Source organism: Stegodyphus dumicola, chromosome 10 (genome assembly GCF_044657685.1).
Source record: "Stegodyphus dumicola isolate Sdum_Otavi_A_Nest chromosome 10, ASM4465768v1".
In the NCBI taxonomy this organism is placed as follows: Eukaryota; Metazoa; Arthropoda; class Arachnida; order Araneae; family Eresidae; genus Stegodyphus; species Stegodyphus dumicola.
Window position 1 is genome coordinate 128,862,749 of NC_140777.1, and position 13,427 is coordinate 128,876,175.

At 31.2% G+C, this 13,427-nt stretch overlaps 1 protein-coding gene across 2 annotated transcripts in view; it reads left to right on the plus strand.

Annotated features, from left to right (window-relative positions):
* The window catches only part of LOC118191744 (regulator of chromosome condensation-like), a 63,451-nt gene that overhangs the window by 3,060 nt on the left and 46,964 nt on the right, over positions 1-13,427 (plus strand). For both annotated transcript variants that reach the window (XM_035362587.2, XM_035362588.2), the window contains exon 3: positions 7,167-7,360. In XM_035362587.2, the coding sequence (XP_035218478.1) occupies positions 7,167-7,360 (194 nt within the window). The remainder of the gene's footprint in view (positions 1-7,166; positions 7,361-13,427) is intronic.

Sequence of the window (13,427 nt, forward strand, 5' to 3'; positions counted from 1 at the left end):
AGTTAAAGATTTTTTATGCATCATCAGATTGAAAACTATGCACTTCATGTTTTCTGTCATAAATAGGATTTTATCATTACCTGAAAAATCTTAACATGTTTAGGCAGATTGACTGCAAGGCTAGCTATAATCAGTTGCTTCCTATTTTTATATCTAATAGTAAAAAATCTATAAAGGTTATCATATGTACTTTTTTTCTCTTGTGTGTGTGTTTTTGTTTTTAAAGGTATTTAATTTTTTGTTTTAACAAAACTTGCACCTTTTTATTAAATTATATGCAAGGAAGGTAATAAATCTGATACCCGCAAAATATCTTGATGAGCCTTTTTTTTTTTTCTTTTGCTTTTCCCGTGATACCTCTGCACCTTAGAAAGTTAACTCTGAATATTTACTAGTTTTACAGGCCTTGCATTCAAGCATCATATCATATCTTTATGCTGTGTTGAATTTTTTAAATTACTTTAAACATGCAGAATGACGGGTCATGAAGATCTGCAGACAGAGCTCGATTAACAAAATTTAAAGCTAATGGCAAAACTTGTTACAGAAGCCCCACTTCAGTGTTTTTTTTTTTTTTTTCCTCCAATGTACTAGATAATTGATGCAAATACAGAGGGTATTTGCATGTTTCTGGAATGATTTCGGGCCATTTAATTAATGCTTAAAATATAAAGAGCATATTTAAGTATTTGATCCGATAGCCTTTTGCATTTTGGTTCCCATGATAGGAGTTTTTTTCATAAAATGTCTAGTAATATTGATTTCCATTCTTCTTTCAAGAGTCCAGAGCCACATTAATCCATAGGTGAAACATCAGGTTACTTCCCATGAATATGTTTAAAAGGTATATAGGCAATATTCATATCAATCTTCATTTTTTCAAAAATGCAGAGGTACTTTTTGAAATGTGACTTGTTGATTTGTTTTCATTAGGATTAATTCCGTGAAAGTCAGTGCCATAAAGAAATAGAATTTCTTCTGTAAATATCAGATATTAAATTGTTTTGATAGTATGTTGAGTAGAATTTAACTTTTTCCCCACTCTTATTTTTATTTCTACCCTTTAACTGAAACTCTTCTTTGCATCGATGGAACTAGGTTTGTACATTTTTTTCTTTTTTCTTTTTTTTTTTTTTCAATAATAAATAACCGTCTTCCTCTCCCCAAGTTATTAAGATAAACCCATGCTTTATAAAGGGTCACAATGTATTTCCATTTATCTCCTGCTAAATAGTTTTCATGCAGGGTTCGACAAATTGTTTTGCATTGAGCCATGTGCTTTAGCAAAACCTGAAGAACATTATGTTTTTTAACTTTTTAAATTATAAATTTTGGGGCTGATCTTTGGAATATGGTAACTGGTAGTATGGGACATTTTGGAGGCGATAAAGGTTACTATCTAGGACTTTGGTAATAATGTGAGAAGTACTCAGTTCCGATTACACATTATTTTGTGTGAGGGAAATGAGAGATCATGAGATATGTCATGTGACATTAATGGACGAATTACAGTTCTTTAATCCGAGAAGGGGGGAAATCTGGAAAAAATCTGGAAATTTTGTATTTAGCTTTATTCTGTGTTGTGTGAAACAGTGTTGGTTAATTTTTGGATCCCATGGCCCTAACTAAAGTGAATTCAAAATGGGTATTTAGTGGGATTGAAAGGGGTAGTAATAAGTGTTTTTTTAAGGTTGTGCGAAATAGAAGTAAAGATGCTTTATTAAGTTATTTATTTTACCTGGTACCTTGCTGTGAACTATAAGTATGATTTTAAAGATCCTGAAGTTTATTAAAGTTTATCCACCACATAATCAAGATTCTGAAGAAGATTAGGTAAGTTAGTATTTTTAATTTGAGGATATTATTTTTATGCATTGTTCTAAATGTAAGGAGTAAATAAAGTAATATGGTATTATTGGAAAATTGTTATTAGCAATGATTTAGTTTAAAGTAATTAGGATTGTAAGCTAATTTTTATTAATTTAATGTATGTGCTTATTTATATTTTAAGTAGTGTTTTTGAATTTGGAACTACTCTGATATGCGCCCTCAAGTCGCTAAATATTTTTGGCGAGAAACTTCATGTTGCCATATTACTATCTAAATTTTTTGTCTACATTTCGAACTTTTAGCCTGAAATGTTCTCCAAAAATGTGGTTTTCGCACATGCAAAAACTATGTTTTCAACATACAATTTAGCTAAAAATCCAAAAACAAAAAATTTAGATAGCAAAAACGTAAAGTTTCTAACCAAAAATATTTGACAAGAATCCATGTACACAGCGACATGTTTTAACTTAAAAAAACATCTACGAATGGCACAATGTAGGCAACGAACAAATCTACAAACTACGCACACCTCGCTTTAATAAATTAACATAACAACAATAAATTTCAAAGAATACCATGTACACAGCATCCTGTTTAAACTTTAAAAAAATTCTACGAATTGCACAATTTAGGCAAGGAAGGAATCTACGATCTACGCACTCCTCGCTTTAATAAAATAACATAACAACAATAAATTTCAAATAATACCATGTACACAGCGTTCTGTTTCAACTATAAAAAACATCTATGAATTGCACAGTCTAGACACTAAACAACAAAATAAACTAAAATAAATTTCAAACAATTTAAAAAAACAACAATAACGACAGAAATTCATACTAAAGAACCAATGAACATAACATTCTACAAAATAAGAACAAGGATGCACTTACCATGAATTAATGCGTTTTCGAATAGCAGAAATATAAATTTCATACCGCCTTTAACATGCCGCCACGTAATCACTATCGTATTTACATGACAGCCAGACACACTATCCAGAAAATTTATACTATGGTTCACAAATAAATAAAATCATGAATCCCTACTTCTATCATGCACTGCCATTAAAAATAATCTCCCAGACCCTCTTTCCACACTTCCAAATACCCACTACCCCTCAACAGGATAGCCACAATGATATTTCCTTTTGCCGAACTTCAATTCAACAACTACCATTTTATCTTGTATCTCCCATCTTCTCAGATCTAGTATCTATCAAGTATCTCCCATCTTCTCAAAAACAGAGGCGAATCAACGAGCTCCAGCGAAAGATTTTTCAACGTCAACAGGGTTGCCATAGAACACGCAATCATGCCAAAAACCAGCGCAGAACACATATCGCCACATTTGGTGAAATTAGGGCGTATATTAGAGTTGTACCTTGAATTTAATTATATTTTAATTAAATGATAGTTATTTTGTGAATTATATGTTTGTAGGAATTTGGTATACGTTTCAGTGAAAGTAAACGTGCATGGAAATAATTTAAATATTTGACACTAAGTATTTATAACCATTTGTCATGTTTGCGGTATGAATTCGTTGGTGACGTTTATAATATAATAGATAATTTAGAGGTAAAAGTTTTTGGATATTTTATTTATTTTATACGTGGAAATGTTCATCTTTGGAAAGGGTATATACTTTTCCGCGATCAGGTAATTTCATATATGTTCTTTTTACCGGATTTAAAGATTCACAAAATTTTCATGCATTTTTGTGAAATTTTTCTAATTTATGAGAAAAAAGCAGTGTACATGGATATAGTGAAGAGTGTGCACAATGCCATTTTTGTGCAATTCTGGGATGTTTTTTTAAGTAAAAATAAGTCGACGTGTACATGGTTTAGTGATATTTTAATTAAATGATAGTTATTTTGTGAATTTTATGTTTGTAGGAATTTGGTATACGTTTCAGTTAAAGTAAACGTGCATGGAAATAATTTAAATATTTGACACTAAGTATTTGTAACCATTTGTAATGTTTGCGGTATGAATTCGTTGGTGACATTTATAATATAATAGATAATTTAGAGGTAAAAGTTTTTGGATATTTTATTTATTTTATACGTGGAAATGTTCATCCTTGGAAAGGATATATACTTTTTCATGATCAGGTAATTTCATATATGTGCTTTTTACCAAGTTTAAAGATTCACAGAATTTTTTTGCATTTTTGTGCAAATTTTTTTAATTTATGACAAAATAGCAGTGTGGATGGATAAAGTTAAGAGTGTGTGCAATGCCATTTTTGTGCAATTCTGGGATTTTTTTTAAGTAAAAATAAGTCGACGTGTAAATGGTTTACGTGTATGTGCTATTCTGAAAAATGCGCAAGGAGTTTGGGATTGTGCACTTTTTCCCAATTTTGCAGTTAATATTTGTCGTGATTAAGCAGTTTTGTTACATAAAATTTCTAGCATAAGTGTAATTCGGCTAGTAGATTGTTGGAAAAAGTGTTGAGTAAATAAAAAGAAAAGAAACATGTCTTTACTTCGTGAAGACAAAATGGTGGCAAAAAAAAAAAATAGAGGGTTGCTGTAGCAGAGTTGGTCGCCAAATTTTCGCCAAAAAATCGCCAAGTTACCATAATCCAAAGATCAACCAATTTTGGTTTTATTATTTTATTTATTATTGATACAGATGTATATAGAGGCTATGGAATTGATTTCTGCATTGGCAGATTATTCTGTTTACCAATGATTTAAGAAACTTTGGGAACTGTACATACCTTTTTTCGGGTATTCATTTGTAGTCTTCTTTTCATGTAGAAGTAATGACTGAGAACTTTTCCCTTTGTAATTAATAATGTTGCTTATTTTGCACTTAGAATTTTTAATACTATGCATTTCACAATTTTTTAAATAATGGAATAGGAATATATCTCTTTGAAAATTGCAAAAATTTATCCACCGACATGCAACATTTTGAATTACATTACATGCAACATTTTGAAAGAAGAATTAGTTTAAAACTGCTAGGCAGTATTTCTCATTTCAAATAATAAGCTGTTACCAGAAATTTTTATTCCAAAACATTTGCTTTTTTTCATTTCTTTATAAAAATCATTATAAATTATATTATGTAATGATAAATACATGCCTCAATCTATTCATTGTCCTTTTTTTTTCTCCCCCCCCCTTCAGTAACAGTCTCGTACATAGGTTTTGTCTACAAAACTTGCACCTTTTTATTAAATTATATGCGAGGAAGGTAATAAATCTGATACCCGCAAAATATCTTGATGAGCTTTTTTTTTTTATGTCTCTAAAAGTGTAAATAAGAATTACATTTTTAACAAATACATAGTTGAAATGCATTCATAGGCTAAGTAAAATTGCTTCAGAGGCCAGATTCAGCCTTCATGCTATCAGTTTGACACTATTTACTTTAGAGTTTATTCCTGCAAAAATTGGGTTCTGTTTGTAGATGAGGAATAAATTGTATATTCATCATTGCCATTGTTCATTATGGAGGTCTCATTTGCTAATGAATTTTACTTTTTTGATACCTCTTGCATATTAGACTCACTTTCTGTATTAAATAAATTCCCTACAAGTTAAATTTTGGAATTTAAAAGTGCTGTTAACCCTTGGAGTACTAAATTATTTGAGGATTTTAATGCCCATGGGACAGATTTAATTTGTCGCTATATGGATTAAAATATGTAAAAGTAATACATTTTATTTAGAATATACTTATATTGGTGATATAAATATATTTTTGAAACAGCATTTTAGTTACAAAATATAAATAAATGTATAAATGAAACAAAATAGAAATATTTTTGTAGAACAAGAACCAACTTTCCAATTCTTTATCCTTTTCATCATTTTCACTATCCAAGTCACTGTAACCACTGTTAACATACAGCTCTACTTCATTGGAACTATTATTTTCGCAGTCATAAAATAAAATTTTTATTTCAGACATCGAAAACACAGGTAATAATAAAGGTAAGTGGAACTAACCTTATTTGCAACTGTAAGATGTCATAAACAAATGTCAGGCAATTGTTTGTGATCAGCACCCACTAGCGGGGATGCCACAAACATCAATGCTTGTTTCTTAAATTCAGATGATGAGTCAGACTCATCCACTGTAACTTCACCCAAGTAAGCAGATGACGAATCTCACTCGTCAAATGTACCCAAAGGGTTAAAAATTGAAAGGCGAAAAATAGATTTTCTAAATTTAAAAATAATTTAAAAGCAGCAAATTGAATGCTTAATTGTTATGTAATTAAACATACCTGTAAAAACTTATTCTGGTTGTTTTTTATTTATTTATCAAGGTTGATTGTGATCTGGATATAGCAAGAATTCTGGATTCGTTAAGCTTCTGAAATTCGAAATTGCTGGTTATGTGTAATATATACTTATCTTTCTTACATTTTCTTTTAGAAAAAATATCATTTAGAGATTACATAAATTTAAAACTTTTAGATTATTGAGAAAAGGTGGGTAGGAGCTGAAGAATTCAGGCTAAAAGTAGATAAAAAGCAGAAATACCCAGTATTGATAAAACTGATTAAATCTGTTGTTCGGCATACTTTCAACTTGTTCACTATATCCATTATGGAAAGTTTATTTAATTATGTAAAGTGATATGATGACAGAATGTTTGCTGGACAGTTTACCAAATTAATGGACCATTCTCTTTTTTCTAGCAATCCCTCATCTCCAACACTTATTAATATGCATACTTCAAGTTCTAATCTAATATCTAAAGAGTTAAGTGAAAAGATAAAATGTAAGAATGCCTTACTGAACTTTCAGTTGTTAGCAAAGAAAAATATAAGTATTAGTGCAGCGTTTTCAAGAAATCAAACCATCATCAAAAAGAAAGCTCGCTAAACACAGTAGTTATTATTAAAATATTGATTAACACGTTGAGCGGGGCGCCAAATTTGCTGTCCTTACCGTTCAGCCGGCAGCGAGCTAAGCCGCATTTTTGTTTAGAATGTTTCAATACATTTCATTAAAACTAAATTTGATCATATTTCATTGAGACTATATTTATTTTTTAACTTTAATACTGTCAGTCCCGCGGACCGACGCCAGCCAAACGAAAATTCCGGATGCCTGCCACACGGAAAGTTCACTGCCGGTCGTCAGGCGCCGCGCTCAACGTGTTAACCAAAAGGTAAGCAACTGTTAGATATAATGTTAGGAAATACAAACTAATTTTGTTCTGTAACATTATTTTGTATTGATGTAATTATTAAAAATCATGTAACATCTTTACTACACAGTTTTCAGGATTTCAAAATGGGATTGCAATCCCCCCTGATTTAGTTGTTTAAATTTTAAAATTGAAACATTTTATTTTCAGTATTTCTGGAGATTCCTCCTCTAAAAACAATATCAGGCAAAGTGTTTGTAATTGGGGAAAATGATGTTGGTCAGCTGGGACTTGGTGAAGACATTGAAGTTAAAAAAAGACCCACTGTTCTTGAATTATCTCAGTCTGTTATTGATGTGGCAGCAGGTGGAATGCATTCAGTGTGTTTAACTGAAAGTGGTGAAGTAAGTACTAACACATATTTGATACAATCATGGAATGTAATATAATGTAATTATTGGTATATAACCTATACCTTCACACTATTGCTTAAGCATCACACTTTTCATAACCACAAGGCATTAATCATCATAAATGTTAATAATAGCCTGTGCTTTAGCATTTAACCTAGTTATAGCTAATGCTTGCATGTCTAGCCTGTAGGAAAACACAGATAATTTTGTATTTAATTCCTATAAATCCATCATGTACTTCTTCCTTAAGTCAATCAAAAAATATGCTGTTGTTACCACAAAGCATTTTGTGCAGTGTTGTAGGTGCCCTTACTTGCAGCAGTCCTATCAAAAATAGTAATACATTTGCAAAAATGGGATATATATACAGTCAAAAGTCGTTAATTCGGACACCCATAATCCGGAATGATCTATAATCTGGACCTCAAAGCTACAAACTTTCTGCGCATGCGTCGCTTTTTGGCGTTTACGCATGCGCGTAAGACCTTTACGGCTGTGCGTGTGCGCATGCACATAATGCGTTTACGCATGCACATTTAATGTATAACGGACGGTATAAGCTAAAATTATCTAATTATCTATTTCAGTTAATGTTGCAGATTGCGTTGTTCCTTAATCTTTGAATTGGATCCGGCTTATTATTTTTTGCAGACTGTTAGAGCAATTTTATAAAAGTAAGCTTGAACTTTCGATTATGTCAAATAGAATTTCCGATGCTGGAGCTCCCAAAGGATCTACAAAGCGGAAGTATGTTTCGAAGTCTATCAAACAAAAAGTGGAATTGCTGCAAAAAATGGATAAAGGCATATCCTTTGTTTCTCTAACCATTTCAAAATCTGTTTATCAATTTCACGCTACTCTGAAGGGGGACGCCGCAGCGTGCAATGAATTGGAAGTTAATCTGTCAGCACTCTCCTTATCTTCAGGGCAGATGTTTTTATTTTATTTGGCTTATAATTCCTTACTAAATGTAGTATTTCATCTTGATGTACTCTGTCTTTGATATGATTTAAATCAAATTCCTCGTCATTATAATTCGCTTCTGATAGTGAAGAAAGTGACACAGAGGTTATTGAAAACGAAAAAATTTCGATTGACAAATTAGTCGGTATTCTCGACACAGCAATTATAGGACTTGAACAGCGGAACTTTGTAACTGAACAAGAAATTATGTCTGTTTATAGAATTAAAGAGAAAGTGTTATCACATAAAACGAAGCAACTTAAACAACTTACATTGAAAGAAATGTTTAATAAAGTAAACAAATAAATATTAAGTTTTTTTTTTTTTTTTTTTTTTTTTTTTTTTTGTAAATTGTGATACCCTTTAGATTATAATTGTTCTTTATTTCATAAATTACGGTTTCATATTTTTAATTGTATAATTTCTGCATTCCATCTTACCAGATTTAAACTTGATTATCTATAATCCGGAATCGCCGAAGTCCCTATGAGTCCGGATTAACGACTTTTGACTGTATTTAATTTCCTGTAAGTTTTGGGTAAAATTTCTTCCTTGAAAATTCCTTTAAAGTTTTAAAGTGTGCCTTTCAGTGCAGGCTGATAATAGTAAATTTAAATTCTCTTGTGTCAATGCACTGCACAATTTATTTTTTATTAGTTTCAGAATTTTTTATACTGTTAAGTTGCCACCATACATATGAAAATTTTTAGTGTTATTTCAAACTAGGGAGAAATTGATTTTAAGTTCCCCAAATTAATTTTATCTGAGGGTTGGTTTGATTGAAATAAAAGACCATTTTCCTGTAGATTATCTGCCACCAAGGCATCTTTTCTTACAGGCTTGCCCAATAATTATCTAAATAATCCAAATTTATTTTCTATAAATTTAACATGTGTTTCATTATTTTTTTACAATCACGAGGTGTGTGAGCTGGATATGTTTAATAAATTCATTCAAATACAGATATTGATTCCGTTATATTTTTTAATTCATTGAAAAGGATACATAAATTTTCAGTATATGAACAAGCTTTCGTATGTTGTTACATTTCTAGATTTCTAAAATTAGAAATTTAACAACATTGTAATGTAATTTTAGATTAGATTATTTAACCCTGCTGTTCTGTTCAAGTCAATATGACTCAAAATAAAATTTATACGTTCATAAAAAAATATAGTACAGGGATATTTTCTTGAAACTTCTTGACATTGTTGGTAAATAATATAAATATGTACTCCTAGAGGGATTTATGTTTATTTGTATTTCGAAGGAATATTTTTAAATTTATACCTAATGTATCGTTTGGGTCAGTATGACTCGATGCAAAAAATCATTTATTTTTACTCATAGATGTTTACTTATTTGGAATAATACAAAAGAAATTCATAACAATAGTTTCTCAAATTTTTTTCCATTTTCGAAACCTGTTTTAATGACGTATGTGTTTGGTCACATGACAAAAGAGTGGAACTTAGGACCCGCAGAGACTGCATCAGGCAGTGAGATATCTAGGGCCGGACCCCGATAAGCCTTAAGTATATGTAGCAATTTATTTATTCAGGACTCAGATAAGCCTTAAGCATATGCAAGAAATAGACATAGGTATAATAAATAACTAAAGGTAATACAATTCAGGCTTAATTGTCTCAGTCTGCGATAGAAGCAAGACAAAATTTAACAGAACAACTTGACTTTCATTGTCTGTCTCATGATACATAGCGAATAATGTATAGCAGGTGCTAATAAGCTAGGCTAAAATTATACTTTACTGATTTCAAAAAATTTCAATTAATATAGCAGATTGCACTCTTCCTTAACTTTCTGATTTTATTCAGCTTATTATTTTTTGCTGGCTGTTATTAATACAGCAATTTTATGAAAATTAAAGTTTGAACTTTGAATTATGTCGAAAAGAGTTTCTAATTCTGGAGCTGCAACAGGAAAAGCATGTTTCGATGCCCATTAGACAAAATTTGGAATTACTGCAAAAAATGGATAAAGGTATATCTATCTCAAAATTATGCGAGGAGTATGGCATTGGAAAATCAACTAATTATTTGGTATGCTAAAAGCAACTATCATGACATCAATTTTGATTGGGTCAGACAGCGTCGCAGCGAGGGCGTGCCATTGACAAGTCCAATACTAATGGCTCAAACCAAAATATCTCATGAAGAAATGAACCTAAAAACTGAGTGCACATATTTGGTTAATCAAATTTAAAAATTGTCTTGGTATAAGGCAATTAAAAACTTCAGGTGAAAAATACTGAAGCTGCTGATCTATTTGCAGATGAATTCATTGAACTCATTAACAGTGAAAAGATATCGCAGAACAAATTTATAATTCTCATAAAAATGGTTTTTTCTGGCAATATGTACCACGAAATACCTTGGAAACCTCTACAGAAAAGGCTCCAACTGGTGTCAAAGATTCCAAAGCAAGGCTAACAATTTTAGTATGTGCAAATGATCCATGAATGCAAAAGTGTAAACATTTTGTAATGGAAAAAATACATGACCTCGTGCTTTTAAAGGAAGAAAGATTTTCCTCCTTTTAAAGGAAGAAAGTCTGATGGACTTTACGTCCATCATTCAGCCTATGGATATCGGAATAGTGTGCTTGCTGAGATGTAAATATAAAGTAGAATTTTTTAAATCCGTGTTAAATTTATCGAATAATGGTAAGACTATTCAAGAATTTCTGAAATATTTTAGCATAAAATCTGCTGTGTGGAGCATTGCAAATCGTGGGATGATGCGTCTTTAGATTCATTAAAAAATGCTTGGCATAAATTATGGTCAGATACCCTATAACATGGTGAGGATGATGAAGATGACAGCCGCAAATTTGAAGGTTTTCGAATATTGCAAACCAAAAGGAAAATTTTCCAATTAGTGTATTTTGTAAAGAAATGTAGAGAAGTGGTAATAAATTAAGATGATATAACAGAAGTTTTTCATTGCTATGACAATGCCCAGTCATCACTCAATCAAAGGACAGTGAAATTTGTAGTATGGTTCTAGATCCAGAAAATACCGCTGCTGATAGTATTGAAAGTGACAGAGAGGTTATTGAAAACGAAAAATTTTGATTGACAAGTTAGTCGGAATTCTCGACACAGCAGTTACAGAACTTGAACAATAGAACTTTGTAAATAAACAAGAAATTATGTCTGTTTATAGAATTAAAGACAAAGTATTAGCACAAAAAATGAAGCAACTTAAACAACTTACATTGAAAAAAAAGTTTAATAAAGTAAACAAATAAGTATTAAGTTTTTTTTTTTTTTTTTTGTAAATTTTGATAGCCTTTAGATCGTAAATACTTCATTATTTCATAAATCACGATTTAATATTTTTAATCTTGTAATTTCTACATGCCATCTTACTAGACTGATGATCTAATATCCGGAAAAATCCCAAATCTAGAATCACCGAAGTCCCGAGTCCGGATCTCGGACTTTGTACTGTAGTAACTCTTTCACATGGACCCGTGTTTTTGGTTCTTACCATTCTATTTAATTAGCGTGTGTGGTTGCACGTGCATGGTATAGTCTTTTATTTTGAACGTGCTATTATTTTGCTGTGGGTACCATCATTTGAGTATGTCTGAGGTGACTAAGAGGATGATGTTGATGGATTGGATTATGATGAAATTGTGAATTTGAGGGTTTTGTATAGGTTGGATCATGGACGAAAGACACTTGATTTTTGCATGAAAGCTGGTTTAATTGCTGATAGATATCATTGAGCCAAATTGTTTAATTGAATTGCTTACTTGGAGGATGGTGGTAGAAAGCCTAAACATATGCACGTGAAAAAAAGATATGTTAAAAATTGACATCTCATTTACTTATTCATCTCTGTGTGTTAATTTTTGTTAAAAGATTTGTTGTTTAATGTTTTTATGTTAGGAAATATGTATTTTTTGGTTATTTATTCCTCTCTGTTTTTGTATTTTTGGTTATTTGTTCGTCTCTGTGTGTTGAGACAGTGGCAAATTTTTTTCTATTTACCATAATAGTTTTAACTTTGTTTTAGCTTCCTGATTTTGTTTGAGTGAAAATAGATCGATATGTACATGGACAAAGTTAAGGCAATGCACAATGCCTAGTTTGTGCAATTATGATTTTTTTTTTAAAGTTAAAATAGGTCGATGTGTTTACATAAGTGTTTGACTTCTTATTTTCGTTTTGTATAGCGGCCATCTTGAGATTGGTGCTGATCCTTCCTGGCGCTGATCTTGGTGTAAAAAAGAAACGATTCGCCAAGGGATACCGTAAATTTTTACCTCTATGTTTGTAGATTTAGATGATTTTTTAAAGTTCTAATTAATTTATATGTCCTTGGCTACTAGAGCTTTAGGGATGTGTGTAGCGACTATTCGCTGGTCTACTTACAACTATAAAATATAAATCCAAGGAAGGGTTAAAATACCCTTTTATTCACTCAAAGAAATACTAAAAGACGGCCCCTCTCGGGCTTACAGGAAAGCCTCCACTTTACTTAAGGGGCTCAGGCTTTAACTTAAGACTTAAAATAAGAAACTAAACTAATTCTAGCTAGCTAAACCTTAGCTAAAGCTGTGCAAAGATAACTAACCGAGTTGGCCCATAATTAAACTTATTACCCATCGAATACTAATAGACACATAAGACTACAGCTGTACATAGTAAGATAAGCTTAAAGAAACGATGTACCCCGAAGACAGAACATGCTGTATTGAGAACTTCTGAGCTCTTCTAAGTGGCTGAACTTCTTATTAAATACTGGTTCTACTTCATTTACATAAAACACTATACTGAAATCGCATTCTGTCAGGAAGTTGTGAGTGGAAAACAAGAATTTAAAGGAAAGGGTTTCAAAATTTAAAATAACTGTTTGAAAATTAAAATAATCTCTACAAAATTAAGCAACAAGAAGTGTAGAAAATGTTTAAGAACACCAAAATTTGAATAAAAGTAGTTTTTAATATTTATAAACAAAAACCAAATACTTAACAGTTAAATAAAAGGCTAACTGCATTCCCCTCACCCCTGAAATAAAATTACTTAAGAACTCTGCTGTAGAGGATTGCTTTAGTTAATCTTAAG